At 53.7% G+C, this 22,779-nt stretch overlaps 1 protein-coding gene across 2 annotated transcripts in view; it reads left to right on the top strand.

The window, feature by feature from the left end:
* CELF5 (CUGBP Elav-like family member 5) overlaps nucleotides 1–22,779 on the top strand; it is a 33,406-nt gene that overhangs the window by 5,344 nt on the left and 5,283 nt on the right. Inside the window, exons 2-6 of one of the 2 annotated variants that reach the window (XM_062015158.1) lie at nucleotides 2,070–2,152; nucleotides 12,511–12,559; nucleotides 18,279–18,407; nucleotides 18,962–19,041; nucleotides 19,970–20,116. In XM_062015158.1, the coding sequence (XP_061871142.1) occupies nucleotides 2,070–2,152; nucleotides 12,511–12,559; nucleotides 18,279–18,407; nucleotides 18,962–19,041; nucleotides 19,970–20,116 (488 nt within the window). Of the gene's footprint in view, nucleotides 1–2,069; nucleotides 2,153–12,510; nucleotides 12,563–18,278; nucleotides 18,408–18,961; nucleotides 19,042–19,969; nucleotides 20,117–22,779 lie in introns of both variants that reach the window. The other variant, XM_062015157.1, reaches the window with a different exon arrangement.

Below are 22,779 nucleotides of genomic sequence, written 5' to 3'. Positions count from 1 at the left end.
GCCCTCATTTTATCCATGTCCTCCCACAGGCTGGGGGTTTTTGAGCCTGCCAGTGTGTTGTGATGCTCTGAGCACTGGAATTGGGACTCAGGGACTGGGTTTGAGTGCTTAACTCAGCAGCTTGCTTCCTGTAGAATTATTCCTCTCCTCTGCTTAGTTTTCTTAGGCTGGTTGTGTCATTGTGCTGAGGCAAGGATGCTGGCTTTGTTGCATGTGGACATGGTACCAATGCATTGAAGCTCTCAGTGGAATAAATTGCTATTCCCAACACCTGACTTCAGAGTTTTGAGTGCCAAACCTGACCCCAATTGTTTGAGAATGAGTCTGGTGTGACCTGCAAAGCAGCAGATGGAGCATCAGGTGGGATGGAGCAAGCACCTGTGTTTGGGACTTTGGCCTCCAAAGCTGTTAGGAATAGGATTTGAGCTCTCTGGTTGTACAGGTGCTTTTGAGGCTTTTTCTGATGCTTGACATCACAGAAGCCTGTGAGAGGGGAATAAAAGCAAAGGGGTGCATCTTCCCCCCCTTGCTGCCTTTGCCATGAGCAGTCAAGGTTACCTACGTGCATTGTTCATTTATCCACTGATCCCATATCTGGCCTTGGTGCAGCATTCTTTGTTCAAAACCTGTGCAATAAGGAGCTCTAATTACCTGTTGAGAGATATCTCAGGCTTGTGTGCTGTTTGTGGAGCGAGAGCTGTAAGGACAGGTGTGATTTGCTTAGCTGCAGCAACTTATTGGAGCTGTGATGGAAGAACAGTGTAATCTTGCTGCCATGGATTGGGGTTGTCCTGAGCAGCTGGTGGCCATGCAGCCTAGAAGTGGTTTGGACCATGGAGTCACTCTTATGGGGTGGAGGGGAGAGATGCAGGCAGCCCCTGTTCTGCAGCTACTTTTGGATCCATGGAAAGCTGAAACAGCTTTGGACTTCTCCAAGGCAGCCATGAGAGAGTGGGGATGAAAGAATGGGCTTCTCTCTTTGGGCCATAACACTGCATCTGCAGCCCCAGCACACCAACATAGACATGGCCATTAGCACCAAGCTGAAGGATGTGAAATGCCACTCTGAGCAGGAGGGGGCTGAGTGAGGGGGTCAGATGCATTCTAGCATTTGAGTCTATTCTCCAGTGCCTTTGCCCATCCTCATCTGAAACAACCCAAGTGACAGAGCTCCAGGCACTTCCCTGGGGAGATCATCCCACAGTCTAATAAATCTCTCTCTGCTAGGAAATGTTTCTTGATAACCAGCCAAATTTTTTCCTTTGCTTAGTTGTATTTGATTATTCTCAGCATCAAAGCACCCAAAGATGATCCTTCTTCTTCCTGGAGGGGCTGCAATTTCTCTCTTATGTTAGGCTGAGAGGTTGAGTCAGGTCTTGACAGAGGATGTCAGGATCTGGCCTTTTCTCTGTGCTTTTCATCTTGCTTCTTAAGCTGGCCCTTGCAGAATGTGTTATGCTTCACACTCCTCTGTATTTCCCTTGTGCAGATGTATGTTTGTGTGTGTTTGTGCACACTGTATGGGGGGTGTGTGTGGCACAGAAAGCCAGGCCTCTCCTCCTGCAGCTTTCCATCAATTTGCATTCGGGAGCTTTCATATGAGCCTCTAATTCCTGATCCTTGTGTTTGGAGCTGTTTCACCCCATAAGCAACATGAGCTTGCTTTTGCTCTCTTGTTTCTCCCCTCTTTCAACACCCCTTTCAGACCTGGTTGATTGACTGGGCCCCTTTAACAGACCTTGGATGGGGCCTGCATGGCCTTTGATTATGTTTCTTTGTCTTTTTCCCTAGAGACTTTGGTACATCCAAGTGAACATTTGTACCTTTGATTAGCAAACCTCTCCCTCTGTCCCCTCCCACCCCTCCCTAAGAAATTCAGGTCTTGCACAAAGGCTGTCCTGTGCTCTTCCTCTGTACCAGAGCAGAAAGGTTGGGGCAGAGATCTGCTGGAACAGGACAGCACCTGTACTTCTTGTGCTTTGGTCACCTGCTGTTACCCAAGAGGAAGATTGTGCCCATGTGCACTTGTAATGCCATGTCTGACTTGTCACTTGCTGTATCCACTGCAGGTTGTGCATTCCTCACATACTGTGCCAGAGACTCTGCCATCAAAGCCCAGACAGCACTGCACGAGCAGAAGACTTTGCCAGGGGTAAGTCCCAGGGAATGGTGCTGTGGGGGATTGTCAGGGGAGGGAGGGAGGGTGAGAAGTGGCTTAGATTCATTTTCCTGCTTGTGAAAGAGAAGTGTGGCCTGAGGTTGGGACATGAGAGCCAAAGCACAGCTCTGCTCTTCTCAGAGCTACTCCTCTTTTCTCCACCTTGCCAAAGCTGCCCCATGTAACTCCAGCCAAGCCTGTCTCTGTGGTGTGACATCTCCAGCTATCTGTCACTGAGGAGTTGTGGGCTTTGGGGTGAAGCATGTGGGCCCAGCCTGCACAGTGGGCATGCTGGAAAGCTGACAGGAGACAAGACACCAGAGCCTTTTCCTCCAGGCATGCAGAACTTCTGGTGCATCTGGTCCTGGTCTGCCACTGCCCTGCAGGGTGCCTGGGCAGTGTGCTGAGTGGCTCTGTGCAGGACCCAGAAATGACTTCAGCTTCTCAGAAGGAAAGAAAACAAACACACACACTTGCCACATCCCATTGTTTGGAAGAGAAATGGGTTACATGGTTGAGACCAAGACTGCTGAGCTGTGATCTGTTCCTGGGTCCTGCTGGCTCCGCAGCTGGTTTGGGGAACAAAGGGCAGTGGAGATCACAGGAGGCCAAGCTGTGTGGGACAGGTCCCTCCTTGCAGAGAAGTGCTCTGCCTCCCCAGGACCTGCTGGTGAGCTGAAAAAAGGGGCTCTGAAGTGTTGCTGTTCCCATTTTGGTGTGATTTGAGAGCTCTGGCTGGGCAGTTCCCTTGCTGTGCTGAGGGGGTTGATCAAGCACGTTGAAAGGATTCATTTGGAGGTGAGTGGGCGGAGGAGTTGGGTACTTATAGACAGAAGCTCACAGGAGGCCCTGAGTGCTCAAGGCAACAGAATAATTAATGTAAACCAGGGGTCTCTGGAGAGGAGTTAGGAATTCTTAACCATAAATTTCCTCTTTAACCCATACAGATCCAAACAGCTTCCCTCACCTCTTGCAGCTCACCTCGAGACCTCCCTGTGCACACATCCTTGTCCATGTTGCTTTAGCTGTGCCCCTTTGTGTCTGCGTGGGCCTGTGTTGGGATTCGAGGGCTGGGAAATGCCACTTAACCCTGAAACAATAAAGATGCTGTGAACTCAGGGGCAGCAAGGGGAAGGAGTGCAGATAACCAGGTGTTCAGTTTTGTGTGAGAAGGGGGAAAGTCAGCCTTCCAGGCTGAGAGCAATGGAGTCATCTCTGTGTAAGGGGCCAAGGCAGGGTATTGACAGCATCTCTAAGAACAAGGCAGAGGATGGAGGAGCACTTGTGAGGAGCCACAGTGCAGTGCTGCAACACAGTGGAGAAGACAGACTTGTCTGTACCTAGGACCTGTAGAGGGACTCTGAAGTGCCATGTGAGGCTCAGTGGATACAAAACAGCCTGGGTTTTGCTGCAGTTCTGGGTTGGGGATTTGGTGTGTTGGGCTCTGCTCTCGCTGTTGGTGCTTTCAGTGGCTGTGGAGTGCTGCACGGAGTAGTATTTAAAGCAGCAATTGATCTGTGATGTGGTGATTCAAAGGCTTTTTATGTGAAGGGAGGTGTAAGAAGCTGCTTGGGAACACTGAGAAGTCTGTGCTAGCTGAGTACTTTCGAACATGTTTGTCTGGAGACAGTTAATGAGCAATGTGGTGTAATTAAGCTTCAGGATTAAGATGAAGATGAGCTGTGCTGCATTTGGAGCTCTCTATTTTCAGGCTGGCAATACACCACTTCATCACATTTAGTTTCTCTTTTGTAAAGCCTCTCAATGACCAAGAAGGCAGGATTCTCTCTCTTTGGTCATTTTAGTAGTCAGTTAGAGGTGGTTACTCCCAGAATGGAACAAACCTCTATCCTGATGCATGGCCATGGGCCAGGTCACCTGAGGTAGCCTTCAGCTCTGTTTCCCTAGCTTGCTTTGCTTGTGTCTGTATAGTACCTCCCACCTCTCTGACCCAGCTGCTCACAGAGAATACTCTGGCAATGAGTCTCAGGCAGGAGTAACAGGTAACTGATTGTTCCTCTGTTTTGGGAACAAGGCCATGAAGTTTTGTCTGTGTGCATTCATGTCTAGATCATCTTCTGATGAATTCTGTGGCAAAGCCTCTCACCAGGAATACAGTGAGGAGCCTAGCATAGGGCAGAGAACACAATGTGCTGGCCCACACCACTGGGATTTGAGTAAATGGGCCATAATCAGGTAAACAAGTGGATTTTTGCCCATTCTGCCTGTTTACTGTCTCTTTATTGCACACAGCAATAGCAGGAAGAAAGTTTAAGGGTGTGTGACACCAGTGTAAAGTGACACAAACTGTCACCTGAATGCATGACCAAGCATCAGCATGTTTAGGGACAGCAAGGGATCAAACTGGCACAGAAAGGATCCTGTTGGTAATCCTGCACTGGCCAGTGTGCTGCAAAGCAACCCCAGATGCCCCAACTACCTTCCTTTGTTGATCTCAACACAGAGACCAGACTTCAAGAACCTGAATAGAGACAAATGACTTTGTTTAGTCCAGACTGGGGATTTCATAAGGACACATTGATGGGGATGCTTTGATGTGGTGTGTCACACAGCTGGAGCAGGACTTCTCTTCCAAGTCTGTCACTGGGTATGCCCTCCAATGTCAGCCTGTCTTCAGAATGTTGCCACACAGTTCCTGCATGACCATGTCTGCAGTGTAGCTTTCCTGAGGTTTTATGTTTCTTGGTATATTTTGGGTTGTCTACACCAGTCAGTAGGAATCACCCTGGTCTCTAGTGGCTTTTATGGCATTTCTGACAAGTTTTCCTTGGGGGATGGCAGCTAAATAGGATTTAAACTCAAGAAAGCTTGGTTTTTGACAGTCTGTCTTAGCATCTTTTGCCAGAGGTGAATAGAGTTGTGCCTTTCACCCTCCTTTGTAAGGACTAGAGTGCTCAGGGTGCAAAGTGAGACAGCTGGCAGCTGTGTACTGTGGTATTAAAAGACCTGTGTTGCCTTCAAAGCTGGTGAATTACTCTCAGAGCAGTCTGGAGGTAACACATACATGAGTCTTCCTTCAGGGAAGGAAAGATGGAGCTTGCTAGAACAGGGAGGTAAAGTCCCCCCTTGGTGAACTAGCAGAAGTGTCTGATCAACCAGGCTTACTAAAGAGATGAAAAGGATGCCAAGTCTCTCTGCCCTTGCTGTCAGCTGGGGTAAAGAGGAGGAAAGCTTTGCCTTGTGGCTGTGTGGGCAGGGAGTCTGTTTCCACACACTGTGGTGTGAGCCCTCGGATGTGGGCAGCACCCTGTGAACCTCAGCACAGCCCAAGGGCTGGCACACAGTGAGGTGGGTTTGTCCCTCACATCCTGGCTGCTCACACGTGAGAAGTGGGAAGCACATCACACCTTGCTCACAGTGACTGGGTGTGTGGCATCCAGCCAGAACCAGCATCATGCCCAGCACCACCTCCGAGCCAGGCTGACACACTCCCACTCCCAGCCCTTCACAGAGCTTTCTGCATCCTGCATGTGTGAAGATCCTGTTTCCTCTTCAGTTCTGCTCCCTGAGGACAGGCTGGGGAGCTGCACAATTAAATCAGACTCAGAATCACACTGAATCCCTGAATGCTGGGGCTGGAAGGGCCCTGCAGAGCTGCTCCAGCCCCTGCTCAAGCAGGTTCCCCTGGCTCAGGGGGCACAGGAACGTGTCCAGGTGGGGTTGGAAACCTCCTGAGAAGGAGCCTCCACACCCTCCCTGGGCAGCCTGGGCCAGGGCTCCCTCACCTCAGCACCAAAGGACTTGCTCCTCCTGTGCCAGGAGCACTGCCTGTGTGCCAGCCTGTGCCTGTTACCCCTTGTCCTGGCCCTGGATGACAGAACCAGCTCTCTTGGTGACCTGAGTCCACAGGGCTTGGGGAAAGACAACCCATGAAGGCAAAAATCTTTGGATCTGAAAAGCAGAGAAGGAATCAAGCCTCTAGGCTTCTTCTTAAACCTCATGTCCTCTTCAGTGTCCCTTGTCAGCCAGCCCAACACTGCAGTGCTTCACCTTCTCCCCACTCCCTGGCACGCTCATCCCTCGCTCCCTGAAACGATATTATATCTCAATAACCCATTGCCTTTGATTCCTGATTGTGCCTCCACTTTGCTGAGTTCTGAAAGGAATTGGAGGGGTTATTAATGACACACAGTGATCACACACCAAGTTAAAGCCTCTTGCTAAGTGAAATTGGAGGGAAAAGCAGCCAGCTTTTCAATGTTGCACAGAAAAGCTTTGTGTCTCTCTTCATTTGCAGCCAGACAGTTGCAAATTACATCAAATTGCTCCTGAAGAAGAAGGGGAAGAAGAATAGAGGGAGGAAGCAGAGGGGGGTGGGGATGAAGGTTTAAAAAAGTCATTCTTCTGGCAAGGTACAGTTTGAGTTTTATTTCTATGCAGAACAAAGAAGGGCCTGCTGAAAGGTAGGCAAGTAAGTGGCAGAAATTGGTATTGATCCAAGCTGGGAATATGGGCAGTTTAAGAGCAGTGATGAGGGTACTGAAATGTGGCTCCATCAGGGGGAGAACTCATGGATGCAGTGGTGGCTTGGGAAGGCAGGGACACAGGAATGGAAAATTACAGAGAGCAGCAGCATTAGAGCAGAGAGAGGCTCTGGGAATGCACCAGGGGTTGAGATGCTGCAGCACTAACTCAGATGGCTGGACACAAGGATTAATGCAGAGACCCAGCTGAGCTGGAGCAGAGGGCATCCCTGTGGGCAGGCTGTGTCCTGTGCTGCCAGGAGCAAGGGCTCACTGTGGGCCATCTGTCAGGAGCCACAGCCTGTGATGATACAAAGGAACTCAGGTGACTGGAAGGGTTTTGGTGGAGACATCAAAGCTTCTCCTTCTCCCCTCCCCTCCTGTTGTTGCTCACCTGAAGCCAGCCTGAACCAGTGCTGCTCAAAGTTTCTTCACATGAGCACTACAGGATATTGCAGCTGGCACAGCAGGAGTGGAGGAGGGGGCCTGAATGTTTGCTTGAGGGCTCCAACTGTTGAAGCTGGAGGCAGCCTCTGCAGCTTGAACCTTTGGGGTTCCTGTTGCCTCTGTGGGAAACCTCTGGAGGAGGATTGGGAAAGCTGCCACTTTCCTCTTCTCACCTAAAAGCTCCTTTGCCCTTCAGTGCCACTAACCACAAGTGACAAGAAGAGATGAAGGTACCAGGGAGATGATCTAATGTCCTCGATGCAGGGCCCTGTAGTGCACTGAACCATGCTGGAAGGAGCCCCCTGAGGCCAGAGTGGCCGTGGAGTCCTGAGGGACCGAGCTGTGTGTGCACCGAGCAGTCACCGGCGTGGTCGGGGCTGTGCTTGTATGTTGGGTTGGTTTTCCTGCTGCTGCTCTGATCTTAATGCACTGTCATGGTGCTGTCACTTCCCCAGAGGTACCAGGGACATCCAAAGGCTTTTTGAGTCATGGAGATAAGTTGCTTTGCCATGCTTTGCAGTGGGGACAGGGATGTCTGACTGTGTTACAGACCACAGAGCAGCGGAGAGGCCAAGAGGCAAAGCAGCCAGCTCTGTGTTGTGGTCTGCACACTGCTGGGACCCCACAATCACACAATCCCTGAATGCTGGGGGTGGGAAGGGCTTTGTAGAACTGCTCAGCCCCTGCTCCAGCAGCTTCCCCTGGCTCAGGGGGCACAGGAACGTGTCCAGGTGGGGTTGGAAACCTCCTGAGAAGGAGCCTCCACACCCTCCCTGGGCAGCCTGGGCCAGGGCTCCCCCACCTCAGCACCAAAGTTCTTTCTCCTCCTGTGCCAGGGGCACTGCCTGTGTGCCAGCCTGTGCCTGTTACCCCTTGTCCTGCCACTGGCCCCATCCCCCTGACACCCACCCTGTAGGGATTCATAAGATCAGGTCTGTTTCCTGATCCCTGCATGCACTCAGCTTCCCTGGGGCATGGGGAATAACTTCCCTGCTCTGCCTGACTTGCCCTCTGTGCTGAGGGTAGGGAAAATATCTCCCAAAGCAACTTGTAAGAGGAGTTGGGGTTATGAGTCCTCATCTTGGTGATGCAAAGGAGTTGAGTGAAATCTTCCTACAATCTTCCTTGCTCATGCAAGAAGCAATGGCCTCAGCTGGGCAGGTTTGGGCTCTGGACTTCATTCTGGCCCAGACTTCCAGCAGGACCCTCGTGGTCACATCCCTCAATTCCTCCACCAGCAGAGTGCTGATAATTATCCTTCTCCCTTTCATGTTGGGTTTGGATGGAGGGTGACTCCATAAGCAGCTTTCAGAGCTGTGCTGGGATGGTGCTTGGTGGTAACATAGCTCATGTTTCTGTGTGAGACAACTCCTCTTTCTCAGGGGAAGATGCTTCTGGATGGGACTGAGGTGCACTGAGACATCAGTGGCCAAGCAGGAGGCTGAGCACTGAGCCTGGTCCTGATCCCTCACTGCTCATGTTCCCAGCCAGAAACACAGTCCAAGTGAACAAATGAGCATTTGAATACAGCTACAGGGGCTTGTGATCCTTCACACAGGGCATGTTAAACTGGCCAGAGGAGAACCAGCCCCCAAGCAAAGCTGGATGCCTTTTGGTTCCTCCCATGCCAGAGGAGCCAGCCTGCCTTGTGTGTTTCATGCTGTCTGCCTCTGACCCTCTTAACACTCTGAGGTTCTCCTGCATTGCACCTGAGGGGCTATTTTACATCACTTACTCCTAATTAATAGCAAGGCTCACTCTGCCATCCCAGGGGACTTTCTCCCTCCATCCAGCTTTTGCAGGTTGAAAGCTGAGGAAGTGTTGTGAGGTCACTGCTGCTCCTTGGACATGTGGCTGCCAGGCTGCAGGGAGGATGGCTTGTGCTGGGCACCTGTGGCAATGTGAGGAGCTAGTTCACCTCTAGAAGGGTTATTTTTGGGGTGTGGTGAGAGAAATGGTGATGCAATGGCAAAGCTTTCTCTGACTTTAGCAGGGCCAGGAGATTTCCTGAGATCTGTGTTACCAGGGTGAGGGAGCATCACCCTGAAAGCAGGGCACAGCACAGTTCCCCTTCTCTCTGTGCTGACCAGGTGCTGGGGATGGGTTGGGATGTGGTTTAGACCCTCACCACCAAGGCCTGTCAGCTCTGCCTCTGCCCTATTAACCTTGACTGCCCTGGGCTGCAGTGACTCCTAACTGCTGGGGATCTCCTTGCAGCTCCCCAGGGCTGGGCAGGAGATGTGGCTGCTGTGCTTCAGGGCACATCTCCCAGGTAAGGAGTGACAGGACAAGAGGGAATGGGCTGGAGTTGCCCCAGGAGAGGTTGAGGTTGGAGCTGGGGCAGAACTCTTTCCCTGAGAGGGGTGTCAGCCCCTGTGCCAGGCTGCCCAGGGAGCTGGGGGAGTGCCCAGCCCTGGAGGGATCCCAAAGCCCTGGAGCTGAGGTGCTGAGGCTGTGGGTCAGTGCTGGGCTGGGCAGGGGACTGGGTTGACCTGCTGCTCCTAAAGGTCTTTTCCAACCAAAACACTTTTGTGATTCTATGATTCTACCAGGCAAAGGAGAAGCTGTGGGGTACAGAGCAGCCTCATCTCCCCCTCAGCAGCCCCAAGTCCTCTTGTCACTGTGACCAGATGCAATTTGCAGTGGTGCACCAGTGCTCACCTGTGTCAGGGTGCTGGTGCTGACACCTCTGCCAGTGGGTGCCTCACCCTGGGGGTGCTCCCCCCATGGGGCAGATCACAGAGGGGCAGCCATGGCTCAGGGTCCACCTTCAGCTTTGTCCCAGCCCCTGGGATGGGGGGAAGGAAAGGGGTGGACAGATGGGGAGAGGGGGCCCCCTCCCCAGAGATGATATCAAAATGTCTCTTTTGTGCAAAGCAGAGGGAATGCCCCCAAGAGCTGGTTTCCATGGCAACCACAAATGTCAGGTTCCATGTGGTGAATAACTGTTTCCATGACAACACCTCCCTTACCCTAGGTGCTGGGAGCTGGAGTGACAGCCCTTGTTGGGGGAGGGGACAGGGAGATGTCCTCAGGTACTTAACCCCCTCCCTCACTCCCCCTCCTTCCTTTCCCTCCTCACCCCAAGGCCTCAGCCCCAGCATCCCTGCGTGGGGCTGTGCTCACACGGGGGTGTGATGCCTTTGGCTTCCACAGCATCCCTCCCTCCCTTCCTTCCCCCCTCCCTTCTTTCCCCTAAATGGATTTGCTCCTCATAGAAGCTGAGATCTGAGTCTCTCCCTCCATCTCCCTCCCCATCTGTTTAAGCTTAATCCTGGTTTTGCATCCTGGGTAGAAACAAAGCTATTTCTCAGTGCTGTGGGAGCAGTGGGGAGTGAGGTGACCAGCTGCCCTTTTTGGCTCTGCACTGAGCCCTCACTTCTGAGCACACATCTGGGGTGTCTGTCCTCTCCCCCTCAGCATGCTGCCCAAACCCCCCTGTAGCTTTGGCTTGTGCAGGCATGTTGCCAAAGGCTGTGAGCAGCCACTGCCACTCAAAGAGGAAATCAGGCTTTCTGGAGCAATCTCTGGCTGCAGCCTTCTGAAGCTCTGCCCCACATCCCACTCAGCTGGCAGGATGACAGATGTCTGGTCCTTGGCAGCTCCTGGGGGGAGCAGCAGCCCAGGCCTGGAACATCTCTGTGGTGAGGGGGTGCAGGACCTGGGGCTGTTCAGCCTGGAGAGAGAAGCCTGAGCTCAGGGGGCCCTTCCCAGTGCTGATCAATCCCTGCAGGGTGGGTGTCAGGAGGATGAGGCCAGTGGTTGGTGTGTGGTGGCCAGTGGCAGGACAAGGGGTAACAGGCACAGGCTGGCACACAGGCAGTGCCCCTGGCACAGGAGGAGCAAGTCCTTTGGTGCTGAGCTGAGGGAGCCCTGGCCCAGGCTGCCCAGGGAGGGTGTGGAGGCTCCTGCTCAGGAGGTTTCCAACCCCAGCTGGACACGTTCCTGTGCCCCTGAGCCAGGGGAAGCTGCTGGAGCAGGGGCTTGGGCTGGAGCAGCTCTGCAGGGCCCTTCCAGCCCCACCATTCAGGGACCTTCCATCTACCCCACAGCCCTGAGCTGCCACAAGCACTCTCCCCCTGCCTTGCTATGACAGCCTGGCACCTTCTGCTTGGTATCTCTGTACTGTGAACTGCAAAGTTCCTTCCCAGGTTTTCTCCAGCTGTTGGGCTCTACCTCTGGGCCCTATATGGGCTCTACCTCTGCTTTCTGGCCAGTCTGGCTCAGCCCCCGTTTCACATCCTGGCTTCTAAACACATTTTAGCTGACTTCTATGACATGGTTTCATCTTCAGTGTCATTGTTGCTGCTTTTCCTGAGGCTGTTTCCTTAGAGAGAGACAGGGAAGGCTCTGCCTGGACCTGCAGCTTGTGTGCAGGTCTCACCTGTGATATCTGGTTGGTTTTTATTGTGGATGTCACTGATTCAAGTCACCGTCAGCCTCTGTGAACGATTCTGAGACACATGGAGTGAGATGTGCTGTGATGTGGAAACCTGCCCTGTACACCAGCTCCTCAGAGGAGATTCCTCAGTTGGACCTTGCAGAGATGAGAGTTTTGCCTTCCTCTGCAGCTTTGTGCAGTTCAAGCTGTGGGTTCTCAGTGCAGCTCCTGGGCAGAGCTGTTCTGCCTTACCTGGAGCATCCCCATAGCTCATGAGCTCAGCTGCCTCCCTGGCTTTGTTGCTTGTGGTTGGGTTATTGCTGGTGACATTAAATGGCTGCAAAAGAGGTAAACAGCTCTTCTCCACAGCAAGTGAGAGGAGTTTTGTCACTGCCAACCTGAGCATTGCCTTTGTGGACGGGGGATGTTGCTGGAGCACAGCCCTTCTCCCTGAGCCACGCTGGGGCACAGAGCTCTGACTGCATGATGGATAGGGAAGGGGAAACACAAGATGCCTGCTTGCTGCACTGCTCCTAGCCAAGTGCAGAGCCAGTTGTTCTTCCCTTCTGCAAGGAGAGTAAGTGGCTGAGTCAGGTGAGGTGACCTGCACTGAGTCAGGGTGGGCAGAGGAAGAGCTTCCAGGCAGAGCCTCACCTCGGGCCACACTGACCACGGTTCAGGCTCCAGCCTCACAGTGATGAGCTGCTTCCTTGGATGAGCTGCTTCCTTGGAGTCCTTTCTTTGCCACTTGCTGTATCAGGGGAGGTGAAGCTCTGTGCATGGTGGCTGTTTCCAGGACAGCTTCTCTGCAGACGAGCAGCTGAGCAGAGAAAAACCCCAAGTTCCCTTTTTGGGGAGTGTGAAATCCACGTGGTGCCTCCTCTGAGGGTTCTGGTTGCCATCAGAGCGTCTTGTTTTCCTTCTGCCTCTCTCCTCCTCTGCACAGCAGGCAGAAGGGAGCACCCTGGTGCCACTGGCATCAGCCCTGTGTGCCAGGGAGATGGGCCAAACTCTAACCCTGTGTGTTTGTGTCGTTGCAGATGGCGCGTCCGATCCAAGTGAAACCCGCAGACAGCGAGAGCCGTGGAGGTAGTTGTCATCTCTCCTTGTTTCTCCTTTGGTGGCTTTGTGCTTGGCAGGGGGAAACCAAACAGAGTGACAGGGTCCTCACCTGGCCCTTCCTCTCCCTGCAGTCTGTACAAAGGGATGTTGGTGTGTGATCTGGGGAGGGGAGGTGGGAGGAGAGCGTAGGGATGGACGTTGATGGGCAGCCTTCAGCGTGGCACAGCCGGCAGCGCCCCGAGTGCTGGGGGTAACGATGGGGCTGCTCACTCCACTGTCTTTCCCAGCCCTTGGAAAGTCTTTTTAGCTTGCCAGTGTCTGCCCCAGCAGGTTCCTGGAGCAGATGTGCACTTTGGTGTGTGGCACCAGAGGTTCTGGAGCATGTAAGAGCTTTGGGAAGAGGTTTCTTCATCCTTACACTCAATCAGCCCAATAACAGCCAGCCCCCTGCAGCAGCACTGGCTTTTTAACCTGCTCAGCTCACTGCTCTGCAGCTGATTCTTCCTGCAGCTCCCTCCTCTGCCTCCCCCATGGCTGTTGGACTGTCTCAGGCCTGCAGCAGCCCCCACCACGCTGCCAGGGCCTAAGCACTGTTGCAGAAAATAGCATGTGATGGGGAAAGAGTGTCTGGAGAGAAAGGATCCCAGGCTCAGGCTTGAGATGGAGGTGCTGTCAGGCTGCAGGGAGGCAGCTCCCTGAGGGCAGCATAGACTGAGTAGTTGAGAGCTGAGGGGTTGGGAACAGGAGTATCTCTGTTAATTTACTGGGGAGCTCACAGCAGCTCAGGTGCCTTCTCCAGATGAAGAGAGTTTGCAACTCCAGCCCTTTCCAAATACATGAAATGGTTTTGCTGCTTTTCCTTGTCTTGCTGATGCATTTCTTTCCCTCTCCATTCCTGCATCTGCCTCTCCATGCCTTGTGCTGTTGCTGCTGCCTCTGAAAGCAGATTTGTGGTGGGGAGGGGAGGCTCTGTGTGAGCCTGGGCTGCAGGGCAGCAGCTCCTGCATGCTGGGTTTAGATTTGGAAGGCTTTTGGTTTCAGTGTTAAGGGATCGCTTCCAAGCAGTGTGTAGTGAGTTTTGGTTGCTGGCAGGAAGATGAGATACGTTTTCTAGGGCTCTGTATTTGTGCTTGTGTGATCTTCCCTTTATCAGCCCCCATCTTTACCTAAGATTATCTTTCCAAGGAGAATCTCTGACCTTTCATTATTGAGGGTTAAGACACCTGACTTTAGCTGAAGTCTGGACAGTTTTATTCCCTTGGGCTGTAGTGAGAATCCCAGCTGGGACACCTATGGACATGTTCCTTTTGCAATGAACCATGGCTTAAAGGCTCCAAAGCAACCAGCATGGCTGAGACAGCCAGGGCTGACTTCATCTCACCTGACTTCAGCCCCTGAACTTTGTCTGAATCAGGTTCCTCTTCCCAAAGGTTTCTGTCCTGAGGCTCCACCTGCCACAGAAGTGCATGAGCAAGTTTGCAGATGTGGAAAGGACCATTCCCTGTAGCAGCAGGGATAAAAGAAGGGTTTGGGGCAAGGCAAGAGCTGCTTGCACTAGGAATTTGTCAAGGGAGCAGCTGCCTGCATCAGTGAGGCTCTGCTCTACATTATCCTTGGAGGGAACCTCTTTTATCCTCTCCAGGGAATGACATCTCACAAATGAAGCTTCTTGGTCTGAGAGATGCTCGTTCTTTGTGCCACAGGGGCAGTTTTGCCCAAGCCCTGCAGGGGCTGGATGGGGATATCTGGGTGTTCAGTGTTACTGCACCCTGCAGAAGGAATTCACTGGGAAAATGCTGCTGCCTGTGTTAGCTCAGAGGGGGCCCTGTGACTCTGGCACAGGCTTTGTCAGCTCTTTCCCTCATGCCTCTTCTGGGAGCCTGGGAGTGCCAGGAGGAGATGGAATGAGGGGGAAGAGGAGCTTGCCTGTGCTGCTTTTGAGACCTGGAGCACTGTGTAGCACTGATGTGCTAGGACAGCCAGCCCAAGCCCATTAGTGCTGCCTTAGAGACAGGGAAGCTCTGTGTGTACCCAGGGAGGTTCCCTGCATCCCTCCCACAGCCAACTGCTGGAGTGAGCTGCCTCCCTCTCCCTGCTCCTTGCTGCTGACAGCTGTTAGCCAGATGACCTAAATCCACTGGGTTTAAAGCAGAGCAGTGTCCAGTGCCTGTGTGCTTTCCTCTCATGGCCAAAGCATTCAGCCTTAACCCCTCACATGTTCCTGTGGTGTCTTTATCAGCACTGCTCCTGCTGCCTGAGTGACTGACTGTGCCCAGAGCATGTTTCCATGGGAACTCAACAGTCAGAGATCAGAGACAATTCTCCTAGTTGCTGGACAGCATGGGGAATTGCCAGTCAGGGGGTGACAAACAAGAGCAGGAGAGAAAGTGAAGGAAAAAGAGCTAGAAGAGGGTATGGAGCTGTGAGCCCTTGGGCCACAGCAACCCCAGGCAGCTCCAGGCTGGGGCAGAGGGGCTGGGAAGCTGCTGGAGGGAAAGGGCCTGGGGGAGTTGGTGTCAGTGGCTGAACTGGAGCCAGCAGCGTGCCCAGGGGAGCAAGAAGGCCAAGGGCACCCTGGCTGGGCTCAGCACTGGGGTGGCAGCAGGAGCAGGGTAGGGATTGTCCCCTGTGCTGGGCCCTGGGGAGGCTGCAGCTCCAGGGCTGTGGTGGGGCAGTCCCCAGCCCTTGAGGGATCCCAAAGCCCTGGAGCTGAGGTGCTGAGGGCCAGGGGTCAGTGCTGGGCTGGGCCTTCATGGACTTAAAGGTCTTTTCCAACAAAAATGACTCTGTGACTCTGTAAAGTCCAAGCTTCCTTTTCACTCAGTGTCTCCATTGTAGAGCTGTGGCCTCTTGCTTCATTAGGCTGTTGTTTGGCAGAGCTTTAAGCTTTGGGGGGAGCTGTGGTAACCAGCAGGTCTTTGCACTGGATTAGTCATCAGCCAAAACTGGAACCACTTCCCCACTGCTCTGTTACACAGACCTCCCTTTCCACTAAATCAGCTCCAGAAGCAAAAGGCTGATGTTACACAAGCAGCATTGTATCTGGGTAGCTGCTTGTTCCTCCCACCTAGAGTCCCAGCTCTTTCCCACCCTGACCCCAACAGCCAGAGGACCTGCTCAGCTCCTCAAAGAGCAAGGCAAGGCCATCAAGTGCATTTGCTGCCCACAATTCTAACCAGTTCAAAGAGCAGAGGATTCATTTACAGCTTCTCAAATCAGCACAAGCACTGCCCAGTGTGTTTCCCCTCCTCCCACTGTGTGGATGTGGGGTCTGGGGAGCTCCTGAGGTGTTTGCAATGCACCTCCCTGGCTGCAGCTGCAGTAGAGACTCAGGGCAGAGGAAGGGGGGACACAACAAAGCTCAAGTGTCCCCTCCCATAGCCAAACTGGGATCACATGTGACACCAGATGATGTTAATGGGAGCACAAAGCTCTTGCTCCTTCAGTTTCCATTCTCAGGGAGTATGTTCCTGACCCATCCCATTCCTTTTCCCACACTCCCTGTGCTATTTTTTGGCTGCTTTGCCCACCAGCATTTCTGAGCTGGCCCTTGGGTGGGGGCAAATGCTGCCTTGCATCTGTACAGCATCTGTTCCATTAGCTCCTCTGCCTTGCCTGGGGATTATTGGGCACTGCCAGAGCACTACATTTGGGATGGAGTCAGTCAGCTGATTGAGTGGCTCCCAAGTGCAGGTGCAGGGAGAATCACAAGGAGAATGGGTGAAATTCCCCCAGGTTTAGTTGTCCAGGGGATCAGGCAAACAGGGAAGCCAGGGAATTTGGCCTTTAAAAAATACACAAGGCCATATGTTTCAGCCATTTCCAGTGCTATAAATCAGGAGTGTCTCTTTGGGACTGGGTAAGAGCCTTAGCTGCAGCACTTTTAAGCCTCTCTCTGTGGTGGATCTTGCATGTTACCTGTGTGTGGTGCAGAGCTGTGCCTGCATGGGCTGTGCTGGGGCTCTGGGGGAGTGCAGCCATACAGAGGCTCTCTGGAGGGTCAGGGTGGGGGGTGAGAGCATCTGTCTGCACATCCCTCTTGCTCACTGAGGATGTTTGCTTCTGGTCAAGCATGTTGCTGTGCATGTGTGGGCCTGTGTGCTGGTGCATTCATGTTGTGTGCCTGCCTCAGCCTTTCTGCAAGGGACAGATGGCATGTGGAGATGTTTTCCTGCATGTGTGGCTGTGTCACAGAACCAGCATGCTGGGGCTGGAAGGGCCCTGCAGAGCTGCTCCAGCCCCAGCCCCTGCTAAAGCAGGTTCCCCTGGCTCAGGGGGCACAGGAACATGTCCAGGTGGGGTTGGAAACCTCCTGAGAAGGAGCCTCCACAGCCTCCGAGGACCCCCTCACCCTCACAGCAAAGGATGTGTGTGGCAGAGCAGTGTGGGGGGAGGCAGTTTGGTTGCCTGCCTGGATGAGACCATCCTCTGAGCCACGGGGAACAAGGAAGGGGCTTGGTGAGGGGCTTTGCCAGCAGTGTGTGCAATGTGTCATCCACTCCTGACACACCCCCCAGCAGCCCTGCAGCCTGCTCTGCTGCTGTAGCCCCTAGACCTGTTGTTTTCCAGGTCACTGCACTCTCAGGCAGCTCTCAGCTCCTTTGCCATCAGCCCTGATGGGCATCACGTGTCACTGGTTGTGTTTGCAGGCAGCCCCTCTGCTCCTGCCACTGACAATAAGGAATCCTCTCCCTGCTCCTGCCAAGGCCCATCCTGACACGTTTCTGTCCTGTGGGTCATGTCTCCTCCTGCATGTTTGGGTCACTAGGGGAGGGTTAACTCCACCATTAACTGTCTCTTTGCAAAGCAATGGAGATGGGGCTGGTGTTTAGGCTGGGACTTTACTATCAGCTGTTCACAGCAAGCTGGGGAGGATGCTGCCCCAGCCACTGCTGGGTTTGTGCTTGGCTGGATGGCATCAGGCTGTGTGAAGGGCTCCTGTGTGTACTGATGGGGGTAGAGAGAGGCAGAAAGCACTGTGCACTTTTCTTCCCACCTCCACCCTTGGCCATCCCAACAAAATCCTCACTTCTCCCCTGTGATGGAAGAACCCAGAGGGACCCTGATCTCCATGTCTCTGTGTTGATCAACCTTCCAGCACCCCCAGCAGTGTGACAAAATGCCCCTGGAGAGAGAGGAGTGGAGACCATGGAGCTGTTTTGTTGATCCTCACCCAACTGTCTTGCATTTGGCTGATCCTACAGTGGGGCAAATTGAGACACAGGATCCCAGGGCTTGTTCCAGGCCTCAGAGGACAGGCTGGTTAGGCTGGGAGGACAAATTGAAGCTAAGATGATTGGTTCCATAGCAGCTGTGGAAACAGTGGAGAGAAGGAAACAGAAGCCAAAGGTCCTGGAGTCTCTCCACCCTGCCTGGGTTGAGCTGCTGTGTTTCCTCAGGTACCTCTTGGCCTTCACAGGTTGTTCAAGAGGGGTGTAAATGCTCAGGCAGGTGTTTTGTTGTATTGCATCACTGAAAGGAAAGGGCTGATGAATAGAAGGGAATGATTCACCTTTTGTTTTCCTTTGGGGAGGACAGGACAGGGGAAGCCACAGAAACCTTTGCAGGTGTGAGGAGCTCGGTGGGAGCTGCATCCTCACCCCTTGAAGCATTTCAGCCAACAACAAATCATTGCCATGCCAGGCATGTTTTCAACACTGAGCTGTTCTGTGCTTTGAGTGTCCCTGTCCTCCTGCTTTGGACTGCAAGCCTCATAGAAGGTTGATGTCTCTGTGTTTGCCCTTAGGGGACAGGAAGCTCTTTGTGGGCATGTTAAATAAGCAGCAGTCTGAGGACGACGTGCTCCGGCTCTTTGAACCCTTTGGGGTCATTGATGAATGTACAGTGCTCCGTGGACCTGATGGTAACAGCAAAGGTGTGAACCCCTCTGTGTGTCCTGTCCTTCCTCCCCTGCTCCTCAGGGAGTGCTCACCTGCCTCACCACCGCTGCCTCCTTCCTCCTGGGGGGCACTTGTTCCTTCCCCCTCCTCCATCTTCATGGGAAGCCCCGTGACAGGCAGGCAGAGGGAGTTGGCTGCTGCAGGGACAGGCTGGGGGAAGATGGGCAGAGACAGAGGGGCAAGGAGGCAGGGACAGGAGGATGCTGAGGAGCTGAGTTATCACTCAGCATCACCAGTGGCTCAAGCTGGGGCTGCACTGGGAAATGTTTCTACCCCACAGTTGGGGTAGAGGTGATGAGGGGTGAGGGTGGAGGTGGTGACATCATCTCTGGAGTGTGTCATGAGGTAACAGTTGGAGACCCCTCCTGGGTTTCATCCAGGATGGAAGGCTTGGGATGAGTCATCCTTGTTGTTCCCTGCTTTCTTGGGGTGGCTTTCCTTTACCCTGCCTGAGATGCAGATGCTGTGTGTGCACTTTGGCAGCAGTCCTGTCACTGCAATCTCCTGTGCTCTTTCTGTCCCTTTCCAGGCTGTGCTTTTGTAAAGTTCTCATCTCACACAGAGGCTCAGGCAGCCATCCACGCCCTCCACGGCAGCCAGACCATGCCCGTGAGTATGCGGCCAGGGGACCCACCCTCCAAATCCTCTTCCCATCACCCTCCTACAGGGACTTCCCCTCACTGTCCAAAACCACAACAGGTTCAGCTGCAGCTTCCAGCTCGTGTGGTTGTTGGTGGGGGGCTGTAGTGTGTGTGTGTGTGGATCAATGTCTCTCCAGACTGGCAGTGACAGCATTTAGTAGCTATAAAGGTTCAATAACAGCGAGCCAAGAGCCAGCCCGTGCCTTTGGCTTGGAGACAGCTACCTGGAGCAGTTCAAACCCAAGCAGGGTGTGAAAGCTGACAGCTGAGCAACCTGAGCAGTCAGAACTGAGCACACTCCCCACCTTTTGTTGTTTAGGCAGCAGAGGAGGCCTCTGGGCTGGTCTGGGTGTGGATGGGAACACTTTGGCTGGCGTGTGGGGTTGTGCAGCTGCAGCTTTGCCTTCTCGTGCAAGTGGAGTTGCAGCCGTGACCTCCTCTCTCTCTCCACCTCCAGCCTGGATTGGGGCACCTTCATCAGCAGGACAGTGCATCACTGCAGCAGGGGTATTTCTAGCTGCTGGGAGCTGCTCTGCCCATCCAGCCAAGCTCACAGTGGTGGGAAGATGGTGCTTGTGGCTGTCGATGTCCCGGGTGTCGCTGGCTGCACCCTCACCCCCAGTGCAGCCAGGCACGTGTGCACCCACCTGGGCAGCCTTGCAAGGCCCAGGGACAGTGTGGGGAAGGGTTGGCTGTGTGGAGAACAGCACAGCCCCAGGTTCCAGGCAGCTCCTCAACACTTTCACACCAATATTTGCTCTTCTGCTCCTCTTCCCACTCCTCTCTGCTGCCTGCTCTGCCCCGTCCCACCTTGCCTGACTGCTGACTCTCCGGCTGTCCCACGGCCTCTCCTCCCCCCTGCCTCCTCTCTCTGTCTCCTTTCTCTCTGTGCCTAGGGTGCCTCCTCCAGTCTAGTGGTGAAGTTTGCTGACACAGATAAGGAGAGGACCCTCCGCCGTATGCAGCAAATGGTGGGGCAGCTGGGGATACTCACTCCATCTCTCACCTTCCCGTTCAGCCCATACAGCGCCTATGCGCAGGCTGTGAGTATCGCGCGGGGGCTGCGGGGAGACGCTGCCCTGGGCCGGGGGGCGCCGCTGGGACACCACCAAAGGGGACTCTAAACAAACACCTGAAAGCTTTCCAGCACCTGACACTCCTTCCTGGCTTCAGTTCCTGCAAGCAACAGCTTAGGCTTGGCGTTGTTTCTCTCCTGGAGTGGTGGATGGGGAACGGGAGAGAGCTCTGCGACCTTCTCAAAGCAAAGCCGAGTCTCCCTCATGTGCTGGAGCCTGGGGGAGGTGTCTGGGAACAGGTCAAGCATGCCCCAGTGTCTTTCTGTCTTGTTTTGAGGACAGCTCAGAGCCACGTGCCTGGGTGATGTCTGGCAGCCTGCCAACTTGTGAACTCTTCCTCCAGGTTGATGGCACAGTTGTGTGTGGTTTTGGAGCCCCAGGAGAACCCTGAGGTGATGATGCTGATGTATCATCTGCTGGCGTGGAGGTGGTGTTCACTTGGTCATGGTATGGTGGGGAGGGAGGCAGGAATGGACCACACAGTGAGGCTGTGATGACACAAAGTACTGTGTTAGCTTCTGGCCCAGGATGTGTAAGGAAGGAGGGCAGTGAGGCTTCTTAGTCCTTAAGTTCACTTCAGTCTTCAGAGGCTCCTGCTGATGGCAAGCAGCCAGTCAGGCCTGTGCTGCTCTCTTAGCTGCATCTCCTTTCTCCTCAGCTGTGGATTCAATTTGTTGCTTTGCCTTTGATTCCCCACTGGCCTCCCTGCTCTGTGACTTTGACTCAGCCTGTCTCCCACCCCTTCAGGTTTTTTCTTCCTTGCCTTTTCCATGGGCTTGGTTCTCTCTCTCTCCCTTCTTTCTGAGGCACTGACCTCACTCATCATTGTTTCTTCTCTTGCTGTCACCTCAGTCTTTGATCTCCCTCGGCCTGGAGCAGAGATCTTAGCCTCATATGCACACAGTGTCCCCATCAGAGGGAGAGGGCACCAGCCCTTTGAAATGCCATCTAATATCCCTGGAAATGGGGGGAGAGACGGGAGAGATTTCCTTGCTGAGCCTCCTTCCAGCACCTCCAGATGTCCTCCCATGGGAGCTGGGACCTCTGAGCCCAGGGGAACTTCATCATCATTCATGTTCCTGTGGGGCAGAGCTTGGAGTAGGAGATGCTGCACCTGAGGTTCCTCACAGGCTCAGGAGATGCAGCCAGCCCTTACAGATGTGCTCGAGTGAGGGGGGAGCAAGTGCTGCTGTGGGGAACTGGGGCATCCTCTGATCCACCACCAGCCTCCTGGCCCTGGCCCCATGGGATCTGATCCCAGAGGCCTTGGCCTGGGAGGAGGTTTGGAGTCTGGCTGTGGCTGGGGTTGGAGGAGGGTTTGTTCTTTTCAGTGGGATGTTTTAAATTGATACTAATTGCAATTGCCTTGAAAACCTCTCTCAAATAGAAGCACAAACTGTGTTGGCTCTGAAGTTGTTCTGATCTACTCAAATATCCAGAACAAGGCATGAAAACCAGCTGCAGTTCCTAAGGAGGATTCCCATGCCCACCTGGGCAATGGGAGGCATCTGGAAGCGGGTGTTTCCAGTGCTTCGAGCAGGTTTTCATCCCAGGTGCCTCTTCTGCAAGTGAAAAGTGCCAATTTCCTTCATTCAGCCAGTTGAATTCAGCGATTAGCTGAGGTGGAATCAGGGAACTGATTGAGAGATGAACAAAGAGAATCATTATCAACACAAAAGAGACCTGGAGGCTTCAAAGCAGCAGCCAGTGCCATGTAGTAACTGCTGCTGGTGCCTGAACCTCTCTGGCAGTTCACAGGTCAGTTCTAAACACAAACCATAGTTTGTTCACACACACACACACAGTTTTCTTTCTCCTCTTATGGTTCAGGGTGGGGGTTGTAGTGAGGTGATGAAAACCATTCCAGGCTCAGGGTTGGTGTCTGAGCAGCTGGGTCCAGCCACAGCCTGGCAGGAAGGAGGCCAAAAGGAAGATGAATATTCAGAAGTGCATTGATTCTGACCCCTTGAAGTGGGCACAGTGTGGGGACAGGAGCAGAGCTGGTGCAGGCTGCTTTGCCACAGCCCTCAGCAGAGTTTTGTGCTCTCAGGAAAGCCCCGTTTGGCTGTAGGTGCTGCCCCAGGGCCCAGCACATGTGTGTGTGAGTCCTGCCTGGGGGGAATCACAACCTGGTGATGAAGAGATGAGGTGAGTTCAGGGCACTTGCTTTCTGGAGCCAGGTGGTAATGAACACTTGTGGTGTCTGTCAGTCCTGCCTGTCTGCAGGGACTTTGTGATCTACCTCTGCCCCAAAAAGAGCTTGTTCCCCATCCCAGTGCTGCCTGCAGGGTCAGTCCCACCCCAGTTGCTTTGCTCGTGGCAGCTGACAGACAAGGCCAAGGACATCAGGCAGTTCCTCTTCTTTTACACCTTCTGTGTGGAAGAAACTAAGAGAAGGTTTAGGCAGCCATGAACTGTGGAGTGACCCCATCCTGCAGTGACCTGGGCTCGCTGCCTCAGCCGTTTGTGGATGAGGTGGGGTGGTGCTGGAGGGTTCCTGCTGCAGGCAGTGCCATTTGGGTGCAGTTCATGTGAGGAGGAACTGTGCTTTTCTTGGGCTTTGCCATCTGCCACTTCCCAGCTCCTCCTGTGCAACTGGAGCTTCCAGAGCCCCGTGCCTGTGCCTCTCC

This window comes from Colius striatus, chromosome 25, assembly GCF_028858725.1.
Source record: "Colius striatus isolate bColStr4 chromosome 25, bColStr4.1.hap1, whole genome shotgun sequence".
Lineage (NCBI taxonomy): Eukaryota > Metazoa > Chordata > Aves > Coliiformes > Coliidae > Colius > Colius striatus.
This window is presented reverse-complemented; position numbering and strand designations above follow the sequence as displayed.